Source organism: Triturus cristatus, chromosome 7 (genome assembly GCF_964204655.1).
Source record: "Triturus cristatus chromosome 7, aTriCri1.1, whole genome shotgun sequence".
In the NCBI taxonomy this organism is placed as follows: domain Eukaryota; kingdom Metazoa; phylum Chordata; class Amphibia; order Caudata; family Salamandridae; genus Triturus; species Triturus cristatus.
Window position 1 is genome coordinate 333,792,028 of NC_140590.1, and position 21,650 is coordinate 333,813,677.

General features: G+C 43.8%; 1 protein-coding gene across 2 annotated transcripts in view; it reads left to right on the top strand.

Moving 5' to 3' along the window:
• LOC146809609 (G protein-coupled receptor family C group 5 member C-like) overlaps positions 1 to 21,650 on the top strand; it is an 81,501-nt gene that overhangs the window by 57,697 nt on the left and 2,154 nt on the right. For both annotated transcript variants that reach the window (XM_085616457.1, XM_085616456.1), the window contains exon 3: positions 14,869 to 14,945. In XM_085616457.1, coding sequence (XP_085472583.1) covers positions 14,869 to 14,945 — 77 coding nt within the window. The remainder of the gene's footprint in view (positions 1 to 14,868; positions 14,946 to 21,650) is intronic.

Below are 21,650 nucleotides of genomic sequence, written 5' to 3' on the forward strand. Positions count from 1 at the left end.
ACTTCGTGTATCATAAACATGGCCTAGACGCCATATTATTTCTTGATTTATGGGTAGACTACACCAAGGAATTACCAGAAAGTCAGAGGTGGCCCGCAGCTGGGACCTGGGATGCAGATTGCATCATGAAAGTAGAGGAAGAATTATGGAAAAAGAAAGCTAGACAATCACAGAAAGATGCCATTGAATTATGGCGTAAAGAATCATATAGACGTACAGAAAAAGCACTCAGACAGGAAGAGAAAAGTAAGGAGAATTCAAATAAAGTCCGAGAAAATCTATTAATTGAAGAAGGTACCCGAGCAAAAGCAGAACAAGTAGACAGACAAAGAAATGCCCTTATGAATGGTATGTATCCTCTTCTGGCCGAAGGGTTACCTAAGGCTACTCCGGAGATACCAAAAGACTTGCCACCTCCATTGTTTCCGATAAAAGCACATCCCAAAGGGCATCCCAGAACCGCAGAAGATGTTTTTCTTTCCTCTTATTTAGACGACGCAGCTCCCGAGTATGCTAATACTGCACCACATAGACCGCCTGCCGAGGGGGTTCAACGCCAAGACCCTCCGTCTGTACCTCCGCAACAACAAACTCCGACACAAGTTCCGGCAAGCACATCTGTTTCTACAGCTGTACCCACACCTATGGTTGCTATATCACGTTCAACGAATCCTTTCACATCCAGCACCCCAGGCGGTGCCACAGGAGGTACAGCAAACATTTTTTCCACGCCACCCAGAGTAAATAAACTTTCCTTTCAAGAATTAGCCCACCAACGTACGCCCAAACTAGTAACTCCCGACATGCTTAAGGAACTTCTAGTAGATTGTAGATATGACCCTGTGCCCGGCAAAGAGGACGAAACGCTGCTGGCATCATTACGTATCCGACGAGCTGCAATATATTTAGGGAGGCTACCAGGAATGACTACACATTTAGAAAATATATATCACTTTGTCCAGTCAGGGCGAGATTCTGAAAGTATTAATAGAGCCATGGAGTACCAGAAAGTGGAGATACAGGGGGAACTGTTACGTTTCCTCATAAATTGTGTGATCAGAAATCAAGACCGACCAGGGGTAAATCCGGAAGAAATGCGAATTCTTACCACATGGAGTCGGAATATATCAGAGGGGAGACATAATAAACTATTAAGTATAGTAGCTATGTGCCGAAAGATCCGCAAAGAAGTAGAACGAATACACGAAGAAAGATTAGCGGTAGAGCAGCTTGAACAAAACGAGGAGGAGGAAGAATTAGAACTGCCCACAGGACAGTTAGAAACTATGGCCTATGTAGGTAGAGGAAGATCTTGTAATAATACTAGATGCTTTACTGATCCGATACGTCCGATACGTCCAGATAATAACAGAAATTTCCAAAACCCTATAATAAATATAAGGTCCCCCGAACATTCGTTCCAAGCCGCTGACAAATTACTCCGAGAACGAAGGGGTTATCATATACTCGATTCTATGGACGAACAAGAATTAGCCAGGTCAGCCGTTCACTGGGTTGACAGTCCCGGAAAATATAGTGATGATACACTAGCGCACACGTTTTTGAACCTCACCCCAGATGAACAGCGTTTAGCTGGTATCTACATGATTCAACAACTCCTTATATTATATAAAAGCCAACACTCCGATCCTGGTCCCTTACCTGATATATTGACTGAATTACTCACGAATAAATGGAGAGGTTCAGGTACTGAGTTAATTAGAGAAATACTAGAATCCAGAAAGCAGTACATTCTTTTTGTATGCCCCGAACATGTCTCACTGCCCATCAAGGAAAGAACGACGTATTATATGGATAGACAGAATCCCTTACGCGAAGTGCATCCGATAAAAGGTGATGACAATCAGATTAAACGTGTGTTTGTATACACACCCATATCTAAAATAGAACTATTAGAAATGAAGAAAGTGGTACCCAGTCATGACAAAGACCCAGCGGGTTTCCACCGTGAAATTAAAGACATGTTGCTCATGGGAGAGTATACCTATCCCGACATTATGAAAATATTAAAGGTATTAATGCCTGCGGGCATTTACGAAAAACTCAAAGAAAAGGATTGGGAGGTGGGAGACCAAAAGATAGATTGGACAGCATTAGAAAACGAAGAAACAGCTCGAGGTCCAGGTTTAGGGCTTGGGGAAAAGACCAAAATACTACCAGGTTTATTAGTACAGGTACTGCCACGTTTATTAACTACGAAAAAGGAAGACTGGGGTGCAATCTCAGCCTGTAAACAAAAGCAAGATGAAGACACTAGTGATTTCTATGCCCGATTCGAAAAATGTTTTGGTATAAATAGTGGAATAAAAGCAAGTAGCGAATCGTATCCACATCTGTTTGTGACAAAATTAGTTGAAAATGCCTTGCCCCAAGTTAAGAATAGAGTATTGAAATTCGAGAGTACCTGGCAAGGTAACACTCCGTCACAAATGTTACAAATGCTACAGTACCATCACAATAGAATTAGAGAGGAACAAGAACATGAACAAAGACGCATGAAAGACACGAAAATGAAAATGCTAGTTTCCCAGACAGTTCCAGCTGACGGTCATAAAAAGGGTATGACACAGTCCAGTGTTTCAGCAGGTTCTGTAAAAGGGACATGCAACTATTGTAAACAGCCAGGTCATTATGTACACGATTGTCCAGTTTTAAAACATAATATCGCCATAGGTAATACAAAAGAAAGACCACGGCCACTTAGACAGGATCAGAACCAACAAGGAGCCCCGCAGCATGCACAGTCCATGCCAGCTCCGCAACAGTCTATGCCAGCTCCACCACCGCAGCCTATTGCTGCCACACAAACAACCACACAACAGATGTACCAGACCGCACAGTATGACTATCCTGATTATCAACGATACTCATGAAACAGCCTAGAGAGGGAAGTTGGCTTACCCCTTATAGAGGTCCTTGTAGATCAAGAAGGACCTTATGTACACAGTGAACTATTAGGCCAAGATAGAAAAATTTTACTTGATACAGGGGCAAGCCGAACAACCATAAAACGTAGTGAAGTTCCAGGGGCACCCCTCTCAGGCTCACAGAATATTTCCCTTGGTTTTTCAGGAAAACCTATCATTAACGAAGTATCACAGCCTCTTCCACTTACGATTGGTCCCTTGACACGAACTACAGATTTATTGCTTACTAAATCATGTCCAGAAAACCTGTTAGGTATAAAAACATTGAAAGCTCTAGGAGCCATAATATGTTGTTCTCCGGAAGGAGTAAGATTGTTTTTACGTGATTTCAAAGGGCACTATGTGTCCCGAGACATGGATCACCGACTCCAGACTTTACCCACACATTTATGGGCACAAGGCCCTACAGATGTTGGTTGCATGAACATTACACCATATCGAGTCACACTAAAGACAGGAGTGGTACTACCACGAATGCGACAATACAAGTTACCCCCAGATGCTGTAGTGGCTTTACTGCAAATAATTGACGAGCTTATTACCCAAGGAGTGGTTGTGGAAACCGACTCCAATGTATGTAATTCCCCGATAATTCCGATTCTTAAACGAACTGATCCAAAAGCCCCGCCAGTATATCGATTGGTTATTGATCTGCGCGAATTAAATAAATGTATTGTACCACAATACCCCGTAGTCCCAGACATTTCTTCATTACTGACAGCCATTGATTCCGAAGCAACGTTCTTTACTGTAATTGATCTCAAGAATGCCTTTTTCAGCGTCCCAATAGATCCGGAAAGCCAATACTTGTTCGGATTTAGTTTAAATGGACGAAGCTTTAAATTCACACGCGCACCTCAAGGATTCACAGAAAGCCCCAGCATCTATAGCCAAGCACTGAAACGAGAACTTGACAGTATCCACATGCCAGTCAACACTGCCCTGCTTCAATATGTCGATGATCTGCTGATCACCGCTAGAAGCGAACCTGAATGTGAAAAAGCCTCACTGACGGTTTTACAATTTTTGGCCGAAAAGGGGCACAAGGTGTCCCCTTCTAAGCTGCAATTCTGTGTCCAGCGAGTTGTTTACCTTGGGCACTCGCTGTCCAAGGAGGGAAGGCAGCTTACGTCAGATCGCATCCAGTTAATTGCTAACATGCCAATACCCAAGACACAAAAGGAGGTGCGGGCTTTTATAGGCCTCACTTCATATTGTAGGCAGTGGATCCCTCAGTATGCATTTCTAGCAAAACCACTCATTCAGTTGACAACACAGGAGGCGGCCACATCGACTGTTCTCCCTTGGACTCAGGAACATACACAAGCTTTCGAAAACCTAAAGAAAGCTTTATGTCAAGCACCTGTTTTAGCAACACCATGTTACAATAAACATTTTACGCTCTTTGTTACAGAACGCGAAGGTACTGCCTTGTCAGTACTCACACAGGAACAAGCAGGATCACACAAACCATGTGCTTATTTCTCTAGTACATTAGATCCAGTAGCTCAGGCTCTGCCTGCGTGCCTGAAATCAGTGGCAGCGACAGCTTTAGCAATCAGACAAAGCGATGCCATAGTGTTAGGACATCCATTGACAGTACAAGTACCACATGCAGTAGAGGTTCTCTTGAACCGCACACAAACACAACACCTGACTATAGCAAGACTCACCGGTTACGAATTAACATTGTTTCAGCCACACATAGAAATCAGACGTTGTAGTACATTGAATCCTGCCACACTTTTGCCAGTAAACGGGACAGACCCACTAGCACATGATTGTATTGAAGTTATTACTGTCACGACGAAACCTAGACAAGACTTGACAGACGTCCCATTGTCAGATCCAGACCTGACGTTGTATGTAGATGGTTCATGTATGAGAACAAGTACAGGAGAGCTAGTGGCCGCGTATGCAGTCACAACAGACACTAAAGTCATTGAAACAAATTGCATAAATACCTTGTCAGCTCAAGCAGCAGAGCTCATCGCTCTGACACAAGCCTGTATTCAAGCCACAAATAAGAAAGTCAACATATACACTGATTCACGTTATGCATTCGGAGTCGTCCATGACTTCGGCGTGCTGTGGCGAGAGAGAGGTTATTTAACTTCTCACGGTGCCCACATTCAGCACGGACCCCTTATTCATGCCTTATTAGATGCAATACATCTACCCACTGCAATCTCAATTATGAAATGTAAAGCTCATACGAAAGTTACTGATATCATTTCCCAAGGCAATGATCTAGCTGAGAGAACAGCTAAACAGACTGCTCAAACTCACACATCTGACATGACAAAGACAATAGTTCTGACACCAACACATTGCATGACGGTTAAGGATCCCGCTCTTGACGTAATTGACATACAGACACATGCTACACCAGACGAAATAAAGAAATGGACTGAATTAGGAGGGATCCAAACGGATCAAGGATGGATGACGAAGGAAAAATCTGTATGGTTCCTTCCTGACTCTATGGTCCAAGTCATCATTAATTCAATACATAGTCCAGCGCACCTAGGAGAAAAAGCTATGCTAGACAGCATTCAACACATTTGGTTCAACAAAAATTTACGAGCAGCAGCTAAACAAAAAGTTCGTACCTGTATGATCTGTTGTCAGTTTAACCCAGGTAAAAGCATTCCCGTAGAACAGGGTGGATTTCAGCCTCCTGAGCACCCTTTTGAAGTCCTCCAGATGGATTATATCCAGATGGAACGATGTCGAGGATTCAAATATGTTCTTGTAGTTGTCTGTGCTCTTTCCCGTTGGACAGAAGCATACCCGGTCTCAGATTACACTGCCCCGACTACTGCCAAACAGTTAGTTCGAGAATTCTTCCCACGGTACGGTTTACCACGTGTTGTCTACTCAGATAACGGCCAGCCGTTCTCATCCGAACTAATGAAACACGTTTCACTTTTGTTAGGCTATCAATGGAGATTTCACTGTGTCCGACACCCCGAGGCAGCAGGTCTCGTGGAACGACATAATCAAACTCTGAAAATTAGATTGTCCAAAATATGTAGAGAGAAAGGCGTCGATTGGGTAGTAGCCTTACCAGTTGCACTCTTTTACATGAGAATGGTGGCGCACTCTCGAACAGGGCTATCCCCTTATGAGGTGATCTTCGGTAGACCACCAAATATGTGGGGGACGCCTATACCACGCAAAATAACTGATGTTGACTGTAATATGCTGACAGATTACCTGGCTTCCTTGATGTCTGCACTACAATCTTGTCGTTCACAGGTAGCTGCAGCCTTTCCCGACAACACCGAGGTGAAACCCCATGACGTAGTTCCCGGGGACCTGGTGTTAGTGCGAAATTTTGATCGGAAGACTCAGCTGGATCCTAGGTGGAAATCGCCTCAACTTGTACTACTCACCACGAGGACAGCCGTGAAGATCGAAGGTCGCAAAGGTTGGATACATTCAAGTCATATCAAGAAATTTCATGGACTACCGTCTGATGTAAATTATACACCTTGCGTGTCTTCACCGATTGACTCAAAGCTTCCTTTGGTTGAACTAAGCGATAAGGAACTATACAAACTAAAATTACGGTCTAAAAAGTCAGACAATTTGATTGTTTAAGTCCTCTCCAAGGTGAATCGGTCGAATTTGTCTCTGACATGTATCCCCTAGACCTGAATAGAGAAAGAAACCGAAAGATGCAGTCGAAACAACATGCGTACTGTAAATCACTGCGTAGTCATTGCACAGTGACGTTATTAATTTTGTTTTTCTTAAGTCTTTTAATAATCACTGCAAGTATATTGTTGCACATATATTATCCTATTTCTAAACATGTTTACAATGTTACTGCTGAACATTCTTTTAGTGAATTACCCCCGCATGAGTTGTCCTATAGATTTGCGCTGCGCAATAACACTTTCATTAGTATGCTACATCATTCCCATCAAACCAGCAATGCCACAAATTGTTGGATATGTGGCCGACTCCCTCCCTATCAGAACTATAAAGGAGTTTTGCCCCTCTTTCCCTATCCGTTCACACACAATGGCTCCTGTGGAGCATGGTTTAGTTTGATCAATTCCCTAGATTCGGATTCCGCAGTTTATCAAGACAACTGGGTATGGGGAAACCTGAACTTAGTTTTGCTTAAAGTCTGCTACCCTAACAAGGAGGGACTTCCCAAAAGAACAGGAACTGATCTAGAAAATGAAGTATACGGATTAGGTAATTTCACACTTAACCTCATGATCCTGAACGTTGAATCTGAAGCTACACCAATCTTGTCCGCCATGTCCGTATTCCCAGTAAAAGGGGAACTATGTATAAGAAAGAATGGCTCCATACACATGGGCCATAGTAAATGCACCACTGTGATAAAATTCAGTGATCAAGGCAAGTCTACATTTAGAGCTTCTCGTCATTCCTACTTTATATGTGGCCAGACCGCATATATACGCCTACCTCTGGATTGGGATGGTACCTGTTACATAGCATTCCTCCTACCACCTGTTTTCCTAGCTCCTCCTGATTATCATAGAAATACTCATTTAGTACACAATAGACAGCAGAGAGATCTCCCAATCGTCGATTACACTGAAACAGCATGGGAAAAATACACAGATTTCAATAAAGGTTTCTTTCCTTATATAGGTACAGTCACTAATAGTAAGCTGATACGTAGATTAACCAGAACCCTTGAAGCAGTAGTGAACGAAACTATTTCCGCCTTAGGCAATTTAACAGAAGAGCAGTCTGCTATGCGGATTGTTGTGCTTCAAAATCGTCTTGTCCTTGACGTCATCCTGGCCGATAGGGGCGGAGCTTGTAGGGTCATCGGATCAAGTTGTTGCATTTTCATACCAGAAAATTCGCCGTCAGTATATAAAGCCATAACTCGCCTTCATAAGATTGTAAGCCAGATACACCAGAGTCCAGGCACCTGGACTTGGTCCGGTTGGTTCTGGGGCGTGTTGTCAGCCTGGGGATGGAGAATGCTCTCCTTCCTAGGTATTGGCTTTCTCATACTATTCAGTTGCTGCTTATGTCTACAATGTGGACCAGCGATTTGTGGTCTGTGTGCCACCTCGTGTATCCCACCTCCAAGTTTTCATTCGAGATCCCGGAAGAAGAAAGAAGAACAAATGATGTTATATGAACAGATCGATGGATTGATGAAGATTGATATCTCTTAAGGGCAAGTAGGGGACAAGGAGGGAATGTGGAAATATGGATTTTTATGGTCGGTTATGTCCCCTATCTTGGACCCCAACGGTTTCATGTATAAGTCACAAGTACATGTATGTTCCCTCCAGTTCCAGTTATGAAGACGCAAACACATGTGCGTCCACCGTCAACATGTCCTCTTTCAGATCCGCCATGAATGGGCCGGATATTCTATTCCTAAGTATGAAAGGCCACCGGCTTTATATGGTTCATTTATCCCATTTTACAGTCCAGGCGAGTAGGCCCTGATTCTGCCATTAAGCCTTTTCTTGCCTTCTGCCTCTGAAAGCTCCAGTCTGAACTCGCATCTGTGACCATGAACTATGTCTTACTCCCTGCGCGGCCAACGGTGCCTGACTCGGCCTGTCTGCCTGCCAAAAACTGTATTTCACCTTCAAGATTATCTGCTCTGCTCCGCTCCGCATCCAATGCATTCCTGTCTAGTAGTTTAGGTAAACATTCCTCCAGCTACCGCGCAAAGGGCCAGGCCTCGCTGCCCTCATGCAAGTAATTCATAGCCCTGTTACCATGGAATATTCCTACCCCCTCGCATCTAGTGTAGACACTTAGACGCTTGTACACGCACTAACAGTCAGTATAGTCAGTATAGAATAAGATTCTATCCTAAGAGACCTCTCTTTTTGGATAACACAGTTCTTTAAACATAGGATATTAGATATGATTTGGGATTAGGTTGACATAACCCCAGACTTCTGTCTCCACATGTAGAGCTAAATGTCAAGTCCCTCTCTCCCCCTAGTTGCACGTCAAATCACACGTCATGCTGCTGCGCGCGCATCTCTGCCAAGTATTTTTGCTGACATTGCGCAATTCTTTCATGGAACCACCCATTTGTGACATCATACCTAATGACGTTCTTTAGTTACGCCTAGTTACACCCATTTTAGTTACGCATGTATATCTTTATCTCTGTTATCAACTGTTACGCCTCCTGCATCTGTTTCACTGTAATGCCTCTTCTATAAAAATGATTACCTGTCAATAAAGTATTGTTCCTTCCTTCCTGAACTTTCGTGGTGATGGAATAGAAGGCCCATAATTCGAATTATGTTCCTTTGTATAGGAATAAAGCCCGTTCTGAACCTCTAATACCACGGATTCTGCCTCTTATTTTACTGAGCTATTTCTTATTAATGTTCCGCATCAAATTAAGTACCGGTAATTAAATTATTTACCACAGACCTCCTGTTTTTAATGGCATGCTGGACTTTGTTTTGTTGGTTTAATGACACTGCTTTTCGGTGTTTAGGTGCAAGTGCTCCTTTTGTAAATTGTGTTTATGGATTAGTGTTTCCATGATTAGCATATTTGATTTATTAATAAGTCCTTAGTAATGTGCACAGGTGTGCCCAGTGCCTGTAAATCAAATGCTACTAGTGGGCCTGCAGCACCGATTGTACCACCCACACAAGCAGCCTTTTAAAGGATTCTCAGACCTGCCACTGTAGTGTCTGGGGACAGTTTTATCTGCCATGTCGCCCTGGCAAATCTTGCCAGGCCCTAACCATCCCTTTCCTTACATGTAAGGCACCCCGCAGGTGGGCCCAAGGTACCCCCCTGATGGGCAGGGTACAGTGTATGGGAAAGGTAGGTCATGTACTGTTGTGTCTTACATGTCCTGATAGTGAAATACTGTCAATTTTGTTGTCACTATTGAAAGGCTCTCTTTCCCATAGGCTAATATGGTAGTTGCTTTGTAACATCTTACAAGCCTATCTTTCCATTGGGACAAGATAGGGAAATGGAGTTTAGGCTTCCTGAACTCCGAACTTAAAGATACATCTTTTAGTAAAGATGATTTTTATATTGTGTGTTTGAAAATGCGACTTTTTTGCTCTGCATTCCGTCCATCATCTGTGTGTATTTTGCTTCTCGCCCTAAGTGCACCAGGTATGCCCAGACGTGAGTCCTAGGCTCACTGTGTCACTGGATTCAAGCTAGCCTGGCTGATAACGGGTGATGCCCCGAAACCGGTCCCAGCATGGTTCTTTCCAGTCCAGGGAGGACCTGGCTTAGCAGTTTGGGCTGGACTGTTCCCATGAGTCACAGGGTCAAGACTGATTTGCATATGGCTGGGTCTAAACTGGGATGGCATGGTGAGCAAAAGAACAATGGAGTTAACCCATATTGTGTGTTTGAAAATGCTACTTTTAGAAAGTGGAAGACACACAGATCTAATGACTGGGGGTGAATGTTTGATTTGCTCTGAATTCCCTCCATCATCTGTGTGTCTTTTGCTTTCTCGTCCTAGGTGCGCCGGGTATACTCAGACATCGGTCTCGGTCACACTGTGTCACTGAATTCAAGCTAACCTGGCTGATGAGGGGGTGATGACCCGAAACCAGTCCCAGGATGCTTGTTTCTGGTGTGCTTGTTTCTGGTACAGGGAGGACTTGGCTTTGCAGTCTGGGCTGAACTGTTCCCATGAGGAATGGGCTCAAGACTGATTTGCATATGGCTGGGGCTAAACTGGGATGGCTTAGTGAGCAAAAGCCAGTTCTATTGTCTGGGAGTGAATGTTTGACTTGCTCTGCATTCCGTCCATCATCTGTGTGTCTTTTACTTTTAGAAAGTGGACATTTTCTAGCTTAACCATCCTGTGTGCCTCTGCCATTTGTGTATTTCCCATCTGAGTTCAGAGTGATAGGAGCTCGGGATGTGCATTCACACTAGACAGACACACAGGGGGGGTTGAGGTGTGTCCTGCCTTTCCTATGTGACTCATAGCCAGGCTAAATAGAGTAGTGGGAGGAGTTGTCGCTTGCACCTGAATAGGTCCGGTTGCTGCCTTCCACAAAGCTGTCTCCACCTCCTGCAGTGAACCTGGCCTGAGCCAGGCAGAACTGCTTTATGTATGCCAGTGGAACTTTGTGCCAACTTCGAAGGGAAATGTGGTATAAATATTGGGGCCCTGATCCCAGAACTTTGGAACTCTTTGGAATCAAGAAGCCTGCCAAGAAAAAGAGCCAGAGAATCTTTGAGAAGGGACTACCACTTTGCTGTGTGCTTTGCAGGGTTGCCCTACAGTGGCTGATTCTGTCTTGGGCAGGGAAAGGACTAGAATGGACAGAACTTTCTATAAACTTATTCTTTCGAGTATCTCCAAAGGCTTGAAGTAGAGCTTGCCTCCTGTGCTAGAAGTCTCAGGAACTGCGAAGACTTTGCCTTCCTCTGGGTACTGCCTCTGGGACCGTGTGCTTCAATTGCTACAGAGGGAAACTGCAATCTGACACTGTCACCGAGAATGCCGGCGGCTCTGTGACCTGAAGGCACCGCAGAGGGCACTACCACACTTTGCACCACAATCCTGGTATCACCGACGACGATGTATGCTGCTGCCACCGAGCCGTTGCTTGCACCACGACCTGTGGTCACCGCACTCTGCACCGCCTCGCGCCACACCACCGCCCTGGTCTCCCCATGATGCTGCTGCGAGCTGACATTGATGCCGCTGCCTGCACCGTGGTTTGGGGCCACCACTCGTAGGTTACACGATGCACCGCCGCATCCCACACTGCAGTCTCGGCCCAACAACACCAGCGCCTTCGACCCCAGATCAGCAGTGGACACTATTGCTTGCACCATGACCGTCAGCGCCACAACAAACACTGCCCCACTTTGCACCGCAGCCATGATCTCACCAAGACCGCTGGACGACGAGCCGCTGCCTGCACAGTGACCTGAGGGCACCGCATGCCGCACCGCTCCGCGTCACCCCACAGCCTTGACACCCACTGCAGTTGGCCTGCACTGCCATGGACAGCGGTAACCAAAGGTACTGTTTGGGGGTTTTCCGATACCGCAGGTGGGCTGCACCGCCATGGTCGGCCCTAAGCACTGGATTGGGTGGTTCACACCGCCGTGGTAGCCCCGGACAGAGCTGTCCACTTCAAGGAACTGTTTCTAAAGTCTATTTTTGCTTATTGTTATTCCTGAATAGCTGCATGTTGGATTCTTATCATTTTGGTCTTGTTTTACACAGGTAGATATTGACTACTTTTCTAAAACTGGTGTGGTGTCCTTTTATAGTGTTTTCCCTGTATTACAGTGAGTTATGTGCAGATGCTTTACACATTGCCTCTGAGATAAGCCTGGCTGCTTGTGCTAAGCTACCAAGGGGGCGAGATGGGGTTATTTTAGAAGTGTATCCCTGTTGCAGGGATTCTGCTCAAGCACAGAACTATGCGCAGGAAACCAGGACCTCGGTGCATTGTTGTGAACCAAAAAAGCCAACTCAGTGCCCAGAACCCCAATCCGACTAGCAATAGTGCCTCATTCGTTCTCCGTACTACAGCAAAGGTACCAATGATTAGACAACCTAGAACATGCAACTTAGTAAACTCTCAGGAATAGTGGGAAACAAAAACACTCTTTCATTCACACTCATACTTGTCCACAACGTGAGTAATCAGAGACACTGTATAGTTTAAAATGTTTATTTTTAACTAACGTGCTCTAAGGTGCAGTACTCTAGCCAATACGAGCAGCATAATGCATAAGAACAATATAATCAGAATTGTTACATTTCCATAAAGTACAAATGGGGAAATCATATTATAATGACAGTGTAAACAGGACTATAGCGCCTTTTACCACCCTCCCTTGCTTATTGGCTAGTTTAGAATAATTATAGAAGACCTCTGGGCTTTGTCAGCGAGACCCCATACCTACGAGATCAAATGCAATGAATTACATCCCAGGATCAGCACAGCTCTTCTATGTTGGAAAGGTTTTCTCCAAGTGCCTCCTCATGCATGTAATGCCATATTAAAAAGCACAGAGTTTCAGTTGGGCTGCTGTGCTTCATGTTATGTCTAAGTGCGTGGGACTGACCAAAGTGAATCAACAGCATACATTGTTATTCAACCTTGAATACGCTGTGCAGACAGTGAGCGCGGTGCCCAGCTGATTATGTGAAAGGTAGACAGTTCTCATGTGAAGCAGCGCCAGCAAAGTATTTCATGAGAACAGAGCCATGTAGGGTCTTGTGCAAAAGCGGCAGAATGGCAGCCAAGCATATACTACTTATGCTAACTTAGAAATGTCTGCAGTTAACCCCATTTCCTCACTACATCCCCCTTTCCCTGACTAGAAAGAAGGGTCCCTACTTGGTCAAAGTGCTAACCATTGTCAACTAAAGACCCCCATTTCGAACAGAATCTATTTCCAGAATCAAAGACTGTACATATATCTGTAAAAAAAGTCTACCTCCCTATGTTAGGATGCCTGGCAGGATTGCGCCACTTTCCCCAATATCTCGGAATTAGCAAATACGTCTATGAGGCAGGAAATATTTACATTTCGAATTGGGATTAATCCTTTGTACTCCTCTAGTGAGGTGGTTAAGGGGCTAAAGGAATTCAAGGGCCTCTGTAAGTGTGGGCTAGGAATGAAATGCTCAAATATGCATATTTTATTTGTTTAGTTTTTCAGACTGGAGTGCTGTAGAGTTTTAAAACCAGTTTTATTGAAATATTGTATGGTGGAGACAAAAATCTCTGAACTTTTTATCCAGGATGGAGTTATTTGATGGTACTTGCACATTAAGGTTCTTTTTAAAGGCAATTAAGTAAAGTTTGGCACATTTAAGATTGCATATTTATCCCATATGAAATGGAAAAGTTTGTATCAAAATAATTGATGGTGTTGCAGAAAATGAGATAAGTAAAGGGACATCAGATATTTTGTGGCTAATGACTATGATTTTAATGAAATAATTGTTTTTAGATGTTTAATGGACTACGGTCTAAATAAACATATTTTACGAACTGAACTAATTCTATAAATGATACTGAAGACACAATATTTTTGTCAAACAATATTTAGGCCACAATAGCCTGATATCACACTGGGACTATACTTCCAGGCTCACCACATGATGGTAAATCTAGTTGGCAAAAACACAGTTGTCATTTTCTAGGAAATCTGGGGTGTGGTTTATACATTTAATGAAAATGTGGTTGTGCTATATCTTACTGAAGTAGACTGTATATATATAGATAGATAGATAGATAGATAGATAGATAGATAGATAGATAGATAGATAGATAGATAGATATATTTTCCACAATGTGGTAGATTGCAGGCCATACAAGTAGACTTCAGCAAAATGCAGGGAAGATCCTCAAGTTTGGGGAAACTGAGGTGGGCTCTCAATAAACTAACCAGGTACATCCCAGCACCAGCTATTCATGTCCCTAATGTTTAAAAAAAACCTCCCTATTAAGGTAAAGTATCTAACACATTTACACCTTAAAGTAAAAGAAATCAGGAAACAGCAGAAAAGGATCAGCTTGTTTCATGTCTGATTTGGGGCATGCGTCTGACCGCGCAAGAGCAAAGTCAACTTCTGAGAGCCATTGCCAAGCCTGAAAATATATGTGCATTAATTCATAGACATAATCATAGTTAGACTAAACACCAACTTTCCTTTGTATATATCAATCGCATCCTTGGTTTAATGTCCTATATAGCCTGGCATATATGCTGACCATGTTCGAAAAGATTAGGTTAGGCTTCTGGTGTGGACCAGTTATGTGACTGGCTCTGCTCCAGTCGGGCTGACTTTTCAGAGGCACCAGCATGCAAGTCAATCTCTGGGTTTGCTGATAGACTAGTACACAGTATCTCACACCAAAATGACAGCCATATTGATGGAGTAACTAATTTTGCATTGAATTCTTTTAAGGTAATCCGGTTTCTCTGTATGGTAACTTCAGTACACAAGTCCACGTCCTTCACTCGAACAAGAGCAGAGAAATTATGGTAAGCATATATAAACTTTATCACAATGATTGCCATTTTAGGGAGTGAAATACCAGTTAGAACATTCTTACACGTGAGTGTCTCTGCTGTAGTTCATTTAACCACAGAGTACCTACATTTGGTCTCAACACTTGAAGATATTCCACTTATCACCTGCAAATCCATGTCTTAGGAACTTGAACCTTCCTATTTTGCTACTTGTTGATGCTGTGTAAGTATAATAGATATACACAGGCGATATAAGAGCTACCCAATATGCTCAAAGAGAACCTGGGTATATACACTTTTTATGAAACAATGGTTTCCCTGGGATTTATTAGATGAAATGTTTTAACTTGTTGTTGCATACAAAATTACACAACATGCTCTCAGTACCTAGTAAAATAAAAAACAAGCTGCTGTGTTGAGGAAAAATATTTAAATAATAATAAAATAGTCCTAATTTAAGAAACATAGATCTCCATGATACTAAAGAACCTGTAGTGTGCAGTGTGGCAAGTGCTCACCACAAACAAGAAATATCCGCTAATAAAGTTGAAGAACAAACTACAAATAATCACATAAAGTCACAGCCAAATTCAAAGAATAGTAAAGTAATTTGTTTATAGACTCCTTTGTTTTTCCTTGCTGTGGCTGTAAAGATCCGACTGAATGTCACAGCTCATGTCTTTATGTGTTTATCACATAAAATAACCTGAATCTTTTGGAAGCTTCAAATGAGGTTTAAATATTACCAATATATACCAGGTCCATATAAACATAGTACTCCCTCTTTGCCTTAGTAAAGACACCAAACAATACATGTTCAGTGCTGGTACACTAAACAATTGTCCGCTCTAGTGTTATAGGGTTACTATTCTTCTGTTTATTTAACATTAACCAGGCAGCAGAATTACAGGGCACAGTACTCTACTGAGCCCAACTTTATTTAAAAATATTTTCCCATGGCACTTGACAACGCAATGTATTACGAGACATGACTTCCTTTTATATCGAGCATAACCACGCCTCGATTTAAAGCAAAGGTTAGAGACCATCATACAATGGTCACTCATAACTATCTGAATGAGTACAACAGATTCGGAGAATACCTTTTTGCTTACTGTCCCTTTGTGGCTGAGTGTTCCTTTGTCCCCATTGCACTCACAGTGTTAATGTCTGTGTTGATCTTTTTATTTCACACTCCTCACACCAGCCTCTTTTAGCCACATGTGACATTTTCACTGCATATGCCCAGGCTCTCTCAGGGATGACTCCAGTTCCTCAGTGCTCTCCATCTTGTGACTCCTGGTGGTTCAACGAACAAGCATTGGCATAGCCAATAGGTCTCGCCTTTGGGACCTTATAAGTGTTTAGCCATGCAACAGTTGCATAACTAAATACTTATAAGGTCCCAAAAGCGAGACCTATTGGCTATGCCAAGCGGCCGCGAAAGTGAAAGTGATCGCGATCAAACACCAAAGCGGCCGTGTGGCTGCGAAAGTGAAGGTAATCGCGGTAAAGCGGGGCGCGCGCGCCCGCGCACATGTACTGTAGCTCTAGGCTGGCCTGGTAGCACTTTTTGGAGCCCTCTCAAAAAGTCTCGCCAGACCAGCGCATGCGCTGGGTCAGGCGAGACCTAAAAACGAATTCCTCCCAGGGTCCTCCTACCATCCGCATCTCTCAATTACGAGCAAGGGAGTTTGGTTTACTGAAACAGCTCTGAGGGTTCAAAAACACCTGGGCCGTTTCTCAGACCTAGTGCAAGAGAGGCCCCAAGTATTGTTTCGGATAAAAGTTACAGCAGGAATTAACTGTATGAAGGTTTCTCCCGTTGTTACTTGGGAACAAATGGCAGTCTCTGGAGTCCACCCCTTCTGGGTCACGTGTGCACTCCCGTCTCTTCAGGCGGCCATCTTCCAACTCTGCCGCTCTACAATGAACGCCTTTTCACCTCAGCATCAACAGTCCATTGATGACATGGCAGGAGCTCAGTCTTGTGTACAACGGCACTCTAACAGACATCCGTGATTCAACAGACAACAATAATTACAGAGAAACCCTGAGTGATTCAAGCCGTATTTGTCAAATACAATATGCATTAAGCAGCACAGACCTGAATAACGGGGATACACTCTTTGAATCAGCATTAGCCTCAACTGTCCTAGTTACTCCTGTGAGTACTAAAATCACTACCCTCACACGGGCTACACTGAGAGGAGCTTAAGAAATGAAATCGGATTGGTAAAGTCAATATGTTTTGCTTTTAAACAGAGTATGTGCCAAGAGACATAGACGGGCAGGTATGGTCCCATACAAACCGAGCAGCACACGCGGTGTACAAACAGACACACACACAAAGACATACACATTGATTTATTTTGTGGTTTTATTTAGCATGTACAAAGCCTCATAGCTGTCAGAACACTTTACAACTGAGGCAAAGAAAAATTACATTGTTTATTTGTTACAAAAGTAAAACAGTGCAAAAGTAGTGGCGATATATATGTACAATGAAGGGGAAAGTACCTTAAAACAGTATAGCAGTGCAATGGATGTATTCAATTGTTAGAAGTCCTTGTGCAACGAAAGCTCTGCCATTGGGCGAAAAAGTAAGTGACTTCTTAACAGAGGTGCTGACTAAGACGGAGAGTGTAGGTGGCAGTGGTTGGACACAGAGTCTTTCAAGATCAACACACACACAGAAACACGGACACCCAGAGCAATGCAGACCTGGGAAATGAAAAGTAGGTGCTGCTCGAATATTGGGGACACATGTTGCTCAATTTACTTAGATAACTTAAACCAAACATAAATCTCATTGAAGGCCCCTCTGAGGACAGACACTTCTTTAAAACTGAATCCTAAAGTCACGGGGAAACCCCGCAATAAAATGCTTCAGGTAAACTGCATTCCTTACTCACCAGGCCTGAATCCTGAAGCCTACACACGATATCTGAGACCCTTTTTGCTATATTTCCAATTACCTTGCAACAATCCACTCTACAGGAGACACGCTTAGCTCAGTCGAAAATGGATTCCACCAAAATTGTAACATGATTACCAATTTGTCCTCCTGCTGTGCAGTGTGTGTGCTTGCACTCCCTCTCCCTTACTTTAACCTTTGAATTAATGTGAACAGCAAAACTTACATGAGGGACACCAGCTGGCTGCTGAAACCGCAACCACGCGCAGACAATTTAGGTTTCTCAGAATGAAAGGACATGATTTGACCATGCTCATTCGAATGCACTAGACGTTCAATTGGAAGTCACATTATTGACATGTTCCTTTTAATATATGGGTATGTACAAACATTTTTGATGTTTAGATTTTTGCATATTTCCCTGTTAATGTGCGCTCTGTGTTTGTTTATGCAGTTTGGGTACCAGTGTATTCTGTGCCATCTGTGTGCAATGGCTAATGTGTTCGCGTGGGTTGATGAGGAATTTCCTGTGTGTCAAGCGTGCCGAATCCATCTTTGCTGTTTTGGTTATTTATCCTTGCATTAGTTGGGCACAATGTGTGTGGTTGATCCGATTGTGAAAGGCAGACTAAGGACACTGATTATCAGTTTCTAAGACTCCCATAGTCATTTTCTATCTAAAGATGCTTACCCAAAATAAGACTTCTTAGAATGAATTATCCTTTAATTGCAGAGGAGTATTTTAATACTTAGTACTTTAATAGCTATCAAGGACTCATAAGAAGGCTCCCCTTCTTGTGGCTGCAAGATAAGCCTCAGGGACCAGATTTTTAAATCACATTTCCTCAGTACTAGCCAACCTCTGGTGGCTTCCTATTGAATCCAGCAGTATATTTAAACTATTCTTTAGCATCGATAAAATCCTGCCTCCTGGAACTTCATGCTATCTAGGTCATAAACTGACCATCCTAGGTGGGTCCCGCTTCCTGTAGAGGTACATCAAGTTTAATGGGGTGACCCAGTCGCCATTTTCAATTATCTGTGTTTGCTTGTGACAGCCGTATTATGTTGTGAACAAAAAAAGAGAACAAGACGACAATATACTGATTTTGATTGATTCAAAACAGATGCGTTGTCCTTTCTTTCATGTATTGATGAAACTGTAAAGCAATTACTTTTACATTTTTTGTTGTTATTTTCCTTAAATGCAGCATACTGTGTACACACAGTATATTCATATTTCGAAGAGTCCCGTTAACATTGGCTTACATAGACACCCAAATCATCTTGTCACATGTAGTGCACTTGTTTCTTAGTGTAGAGCCCCCTCCGCGTGTATGGGATGATAGGTCAGGGCCGCTTCGCGCTGAGATAGTGTTGCATTCTCTATTGTCTCTGCTGGTTGCCTCCTAGCCCTAAATCCCGGGGGGTATGCGCTTTGTCATGGGAGGGATTGCATGCATTAGGGGGTATTTGTTTTATATCTTCGGACCTACCTTATCTAATCTATGGAGGGGGGGTCTTATTGTCGCTGATCGCCTCCGGGTGTGCAAGCAAATATGCGTGCAGTGGGTCCCAAATATCTCTTGGTCTAGAGGCTGTGGGTAGTAGTTCCACATATATTAATGACTGCTCTTGCCAGAGAAGGAGATCTCTGATCCAGTCCTTAAATTTAGGTGCCATCCCCCTCTGCCCTATTTGTATGCCACCCTTCGCTTAGCCAGTAAGAGGCCCAGTGCTGTGTATCTACGATATTCTGAGGGTATATCTGCAGTGTAGCACTACAGGAGTCTGCATGATTGTTGTAGTGATCATGTGTCCCAGCGTCTCTATAACGTTCCTCCAGTATAGGCGGATCTCCGTGCACTCCCATGCCAAGTGCAGGAAGCCTGCTTTCTCTTGCCCGCACCTGTCGCAAGCATTGCTATCGCGTAGTTTGAACTTAAATAGCTTAGCGGGGGTGTAGTAGAGACTCTGGAGATATTTATAATGTATGATTTGCAGCCTGCTATTGGCCGATATTTGGCCCGTCTGTTCACAGCAATAATGCCATTTCTTCTCATCAAGGGTTTCCCCTGACCCTTGCTCCCACTGCTCTCTAGCGGTCCCCGCGTGTTTCTTTCTGTGTATTGTGGTATATTAGGTATACAACGTGAGCGGAATTCGCGTTTTGGAGTAGATTATGCAGTGGGCCCATCGTAGGGGGTTCGCTAGGGTAGGCAGGGGTTGCAGCTTTTACAATCTGTCTCAATCAGACATACATGAACAAGTCCATCGGCTCGGGTTCCCTATCTGCGAAAAACTGCTCTTTAGTGCGGAAAGTTCCTTCTACGTAAAGGTCGCCTCATGTGTCTATTTCCATCCTTTTGAGAAGTTGGCGACACTGCACCTCCCGTGTGACCTCCAGGGCAGGGTGGCGGATCACTGGAAGCAGCGGTGAATACAACATTACTATGTTCAGTCGTCTCGCGATTTTCTTCCATGCGCTCACAGTGCATTTCACAGTGGTGGTGCACACTTCATTCGCCGGAGTTGCTATGAATCCAGATAGTGTAGTCGGCTGCATGTAAGAAAGTTCTATTGATAGGTGCGGCATGGATTGAGCCAGTGTGTCTCATAGTGTGCTTGTGGGCTAAGATAATACAATTCGAAGTCAGAGGCCTCGAAACCCCCCTGTGCATATGGCCGCCTCAGCGTTTCCCACTTCAGTCTGGGTTGTCTCCCCCCCCATGCAAGGCATATCATCTGAGTTTTAAGAGTTTTAAAAAAAAGCCGGCTCCGGTGAAAGAGGGATGATAATAAATAAATACAGTAACTTGGGTAAAATTACCATCTTCCTTAGGGAGATTCTTCTTGCCAGGGATAGGGGTAACGCTATCCATCTCCCCATTGACTTAGTGATGTGCTCCATCGCTCTCCCGTAGTTGGCGCATAGGAGCTCTGTACTGTCTCTGGTTATTGTTATTCCCAGATACCTAACTTCCCTGGGGCACCATTCCATGGGGTAGCCCAGGGGATAAGAGCGCACAGCATCAGTTGGTGGAAACATTCGAGATTTCGCCCAATTTATTTTAATCGCTGATAGCTCGCCAAACGCAAGACTGGTCTGGGGTTTTCGCACATATAGCGTGATGTCATCCGCTTATAGTGAGATTAACACATGCCTAGTAGGGTATTCCAAGGCCCATTTGCGATGTAATTGCCTGAGTCTGGCCGCCAAGGGCTCAACAGCCAAGGCAAATAACAGTGGTGACAGCGGGCTCCCCTGTTGAGTGTCCCTCGTAATGTCAATCCAAGGCAAGCTGGCCCCATTTATTACTACCTTTGTGCATGGCCGCATATATAGCAGCCTTACCCATGCCAGGAAGCAGTCTGGCATCCCCATCCGCCTCAGTATTCCGAATAGGTAGTCACACTCTACCGAGTCGAACACTTTGGTAGTGTCCAGGAATATCGCAGCCGCCTCGACTTCAGGATCTATATCTTGCAATTTCCGGAAACAGGGTTCGCAAGTTATGAGCTGTAGCGCGGCCTGGCACGAAACCCACCTGATCAGGCAGCACCAGCGCCTTCATGAGTAGGCTCAGCCGGTTTAACTGTAAAGCAATTACTTACCCGACAGGACCAATTGTAGCACATATTCCTGTATAGGTACAACTTAATTCTTGAAATCCCATTCTTCATAATACAAGATCTCTTCCACAGTCTTTCTTATGGGTGGCTCGTAAGGTACTGGCTCCACCCCCAGCACAATCAACGTATACCCACCCCATGGGACATAGAAAAATTAGCTGCAATTA